The 5,076-nt window shown below is 34.7% G+C and overlaps 1 protein-coding gene and 1 long non-coding RNA gene across 3 annotated transcripts in view; one reads left to right on the forward strand and one right to left on the reverse strand.

The window, feature by feature from the left end:
* The first annotated feature begins 2,861 nt into the window (after positions 1-2,861).
* LOC109587231 (uncharacterized) lies at positions 2,862-4,642 on the forward strand. 2 transcript variants are annotated; one of them, XR_002187486.1, is made up of 6 exons: positions 2,862-2,916; positions 3,430-3,616; positions 3,703-3,762; positions 3,936-4,329; positions 4,384-4,440; positions 4,538-4,642. It is a non-coding gene; the product is annotated as an uncharacterized LOC109587231 (long non-coding RNA). The 2 variants fall into 2 exon arrangements; XR_002187487.1 differs by having other exon boundaries at positions 3,706-3,762.
* A 150-nt stretch (positions 4,643-4,792) lies between these two features.
* LOC100632089 (uncharacterized) overlaps positions 4,793-5,076 on the reverse strand; it is a 5,834-nt gene continuing 5,550 nt past the window's right edge. Inside the window, exon 6 of the mRNA XM_020003465.1 lies at positions 4,793-5,070. Coding sequence (XP_019859024.1) covers positions 4,793-5,070 — 278 coding nt within the window. The remainder of the gene's footprint in view (positions 5,071-5,076) is intronic.

The following is a 5,076-nucleotide window of genomic DNA, read 5'->3' on the forward strand; positions in this document are numbered from 1 at the left end:
GACAAAACCTTCTCCAATTTTAAAGGCAAATGATTTTGATTGGGTCATTGCTGTACTGCAATATGGGATTCGTGAGGAAAGAGTCACACATCAGCAAACATGAAGAGACGGAGTGTAGACTGGAGAGCTATTGATCTATATTTGGCAGGATCACTTTATCTTTTTTTATACAGGATAATGAAAAAGTGGCAACTATGATAATGTAGGCACTGCCTTGATTTGGCTCTGCAGGTAAACAAGCCAGCAAAAGGTGTATTGTTTCGATGATAACTTCAATTTTATTTAGAATTGTTAAAAAACAATCTGATTCAGCTTATATTAATGCTACCAGCCACCATGTGTACATTTACCAATTTCCAGCTGGTATAGTAGTGGCAGTAGTATGAGCATCATCCTGTATGCAGATAATGGTAAAAGTACATACACATGTTACACACGTTGATAACAAACTTACATCATCATCATTGAGATACAGCTCTTTTTTTAAGTTGCATGCTTTATTCACTTCCTAACACAACCATGTGAACAAGAAACTGTAGGTCCTATACTCACCTTTGTCAATCACACAACATTTATATTTCTTATACATTAATATGTTATTCACTGCATAGGACCCTCTAGCTCATGCTCTGGTACTGCAATAAGGCCTCAGGAGATAAAAAGCTTTGGTGTAATTTTAATGCTTCTATATTCTTTTCTATTTTTAAATTCCTTCTTAATTTTATCTACCCATTTGCATTTCTACCAAACAAGAATTAATATTATAGACATTAAGAGTTTACAGTTTACACATAGAATTTGAATCAGGGCCATTATTGAGGGTTTTTTCCCATTGCTCTCTCAGGACCTTGCAGCTTCTTTCCTCTTTCTTATGTCATATCCATTACTAATACTGCTGCCAATGCCTCATTGCCATTTCATTATAATAAGGCACACCGGTCTTCTGGGAGTGACTCATGTAATAAATGACTGAACCATATCCTTTTAAATTAAGTGTATTTGATGCACCATTACATTTTTGAGCCACTTCGTACTCAAGCCATGCCAAGCTCCCGTGTGAATGGGCCAGGTGAGTTATTCTCTTACTGTATGTGGCTAAGTCAATCACATTGCTTTGAATCCTAGATGTGAATGACACTGAATGATAGAAAACAGCACACCCAGGGGATAGGGTTTGAGATATCTCTCATTTCAGAATGTGTAGCAGATCCCTGGACTTGACCTAGTTCTCAGGCCATAGCAACTTTGTTTGGCTTTTAAGCATATTGAAAGTTTTAAGAGCAATTAACTCTAAAAAAGATTTTTACAAATATGATGAGCTCAAACTTTCTGATGAATGAAAAATTACTTCTATACGTACAATTAAAGGACCATTGATCCGTAAAGAACTCTTTTGTTTTTTTCTCATTGATTAATAGTGACACAACCTTATTCATCATGTCCATCAATGTCTCTTTGTTTATCTTTTCCATGAGCATCCACTAGTACTTATAGATTTCTGCTCTTTTTTTGCTCATGCATTTTGTTAGATTTTGCGAGCAACTTTTTTATTGCGTCTTTTGAACTATTTTCTTATTTTTTGTAACTGCATCCCTAATATTTGTTTCTCTCTATTAAAGTGATTAATAAACACTGCATTGATTCTTTATATGCCCGTAAAGTTGCACCGCTTGTCCACACATCGTCAAACAAAGAGATGGAGTGTAGACTGGAGAGCATCATCTTTATTTGTGTCTACAGTCTCATCAGTCTTATTGTCCAATGAAGATTCAAGCTCCTCATAATTTAGAGCAGAAACACTACGTCTTGTCCTAGCTCTCTCAGTTGGACTCCTGCTATGATCACTTGATAAGCACAAGGAAAAACTGATTGAGGAATTTTTTCTTCTGGCAAATATGCTCTTGAAATCCTCCTATATCAGACCCAGCTGGAGAGCTATCATTTCCTCTGCCATTTACTGGCGGTCAATAGGAGAGAAAAGACACTCCAATTGAATTTATAGTGGTCAATCTATTAGACTTACCAAGCTGTGATAGCATTTCTGGATTCATACTCTGTTTGAAAAAAAACTTCACATTTACGCCTTCTGTTATTAATGTTCCTCCTAATGGCTGTACAATTGGAATTTGGGATTAAAAAGTCCTTTGTAATTTGTGTCATCCCTCTTCCTGTTCTTTTGAGCGATTGTCTGATATTTGCTGGAGTGTTTGTGAACTAATTTCAATAACTTAGAAAAAAGTGTTTTGCCATATCATTTAGAAGTTTGCCTATTTCACAAGACGATAATAATGGTATGCTTCAACTACACATTCTGCAAATCTTCAAGCAACTTGGTATTTATTATTTGAAAGGATACTTTGACAGATGAACTAAGAGTGAAAGATTTCCCAACTTTTGCAGTACTCATAGTAATTGTTATGTTTATAGGTACTTCCAGTCATAACATGAAGCAGTTACAGCCTTTAAAAAAGTTATACTCATAAAAATTGTGTTTCAGCTTGATTATTGATACCAGTATTATACTATTGCTTGACAATAATTCATTTGCCTTCTTTCAATAAAACATTTTTCTGCCTGCATAGTTTTAAGAAAAATTAGTGCAATAATTTAAGATCATATCTACCATGCAAATGAAAGCACCACAATCCACTGCATTAGTCTGCACTGGTGTGTTGCTCATCTAAGACATAGCAGTCATTTGAATTGTTATGGCGAGTACTGTCCATTCTATACTATGTACATACATGTATGTCTATAAACTTACAACACTGTTGATATTAGTCTTTACTTATAAAAACTCTGGAGCTACTTATGTGCATATCTTGTTTTGTTGCTTGACCCCTTTACCCTCTCCTCTCTCTAGGATGTGCCATTACATTATTGATGTTTCCTGTTTCATTGGCACTTCTGCAAAAGGTGTGTAAGTTATATTATTAGGGTGAGCCTGAACATGCCCCACGTAAATGACACTCTTCTGTTTGTATGTTTGTGCGCATGTTTTTAACCTGGCCCCAATGTAGTAAGTTTGAATTGTTTTCACCATAATATTTTTTGAGTTATGTGCATTTTTAAAAACAAGCCAATTTATGAAGAAAGCAAAGGCTAATAGCACATGCTTTTTTTATTAAAATGGCTCCAAATTCGCCCCCCATTTTTATTACATTTTCTGATGCATATTGATATCCTTATGCTATGTAGAAAGTTTGTACTGTTTCCAACAAAATTAATGATTTTCAGGTTACGAGCATAATTGAGAAAGAATTCTTTATAATAATGCATTGCACAATTTTATTGCTTAAAAGTTAAATTGTGTACAATTTTCTAAAGCATAAATTTTCAGATATGATATTATAATAATTGTAATCAGAGATACTCTATACAATAATTAATTGATTACCTTATCAATACTGATATGTTTCTTGTTAGTAGATGCTATATCTCACTGGTTCTGTCACACTGCAGAGGGAGAGCCTTGTGATACATACCTACAGGTGATCTGGCTAGTACCTGTGAGATGATAGAGTCACAGGCTCACAGCAGGGTGCTATTAATGGAGATGATGCTCTCTGTGTCCAGAACCTTCAATTTATTGCTCACTATAATTCACTTGGCTGTAGTAAGCCTTCCCTCTCCTCTCTCTCTCTCTGGCTTTTTCTCTCTACTCTTGTTACATTTAGTGGTAAACCAAACTTTTATTATTAGTAGGATTTATTGACAGGAGAAGAGGAAGCTGTTAATAGATTCTTTTATTGGGACAAAAAAGTAATGATATATGAAGCAGTTACTTCAGTAGCACATGCACACCTCGTGTGTACATGTACATGTACCTTGTGTATAACTAGTCAGATATTAATAATAGAATAATGCGTGATTACTTTTTGGTGTTATCTATTCATTAAGTGTTTATTATTATTATTATATAATTATTATTACAGAGTTCCAGTACTCATGATGTCCCAGTCACTGGTGGAATAGCAGATGAAGTGTTTGGTGACAGTGAAGTGAGTAGCATCAGTGGTAGCGGCACTTGAGGAAGAGGTGGGAATACTAGCAGCTGTCATTCAAGAGATGAGTCAACACCCGACACTACTAATGCTCATGGCGGTAATTGCTGGTCACCCTCAAGGAGGAACATTGGTCTTGATGATTCTATTAGTGAGAAGTGGGCTTAAGCTAGCAGCAACTGCTCAGATGCCAAAGAATATATTGAGATGATTTTTAGAGATTTTTCTGACAAATTGGCACAATTTAATTTAAGAAAGGAACAAAAACTAAGACAGGTTTTTCTTGATCTTGCTGCTAGACACATGGAGAAAAAACAATGAGAAAGTAGGTTTGCATAGTACACTTTGATGTACATGTATTATAATTTATTTATTGTAGATGAAATGTTTATTGGGCAATAACAAAAGGAGGAGGTGTAAGTGACAACAAGTGAAGGTAAGGGAAAGACAGAATAATGGATCCTGAGAGGATAGAGAGAGTGAGGATGAGATTGTCAAGAGGCCATAGTGTATTTATCTTCTTTTTGTTTTAGATTGTCTCCTTCAAGAAATGATATGTGAAATGACTATTATAATTATTATAATTATTTCTATTTAATATTTTTCAGTGTCAAAATTGTATGGTTTTATAATTCATATTATTAATTGACAAAAGTGTAATGATAAGTGATGGGGAGGATCATAACAATAATAAGTAATGCTAAGACAAGTAGATCTAGAAGAATATACTATGTTACCATTCAATGCCTACAAGTTTATAAAGCTGATGTAATTGTTTGTTGGTTTCATTATTTCTTAAAACCAGTTTTTTTTCTGTGTTGTTTATTTCCAGTTGATCTTTTACCATATCCTTTATCCAAAGGAGGAGGAGGATCAACTATTAGGACGTCGTCATCATCAGACAATAAACTGATCACTTCGGAGGTTTGAGTTGTTGACTTTTTCAATCTAGTAAAATCTCCAGGAGAACCATCATCTTTTTTCTGTCTCCTGTGTCCTCTGCTTTCAATTTGTAAAATGCCACTACCAGAGGACTGTCCTTCATTAAAATTACTGTCATAAGAATCTTCAG

This window comes from Amphimedon queenslandica, unplaced genomic scaffold, assembly GCF_000090795.2.
Source record: "Amphimedon queenslandica unplaced genomic scaffold, v1.1 AMPQUscaffold_12645, whole genome shotgun sequence".
Classification (NCBI taxonomy): Eukaryota; Metazoa; Porifera; class Demospongiae; order Haplosclerida; family Niphatidae; genus Amphimedon; species Amphimedon queenslandica.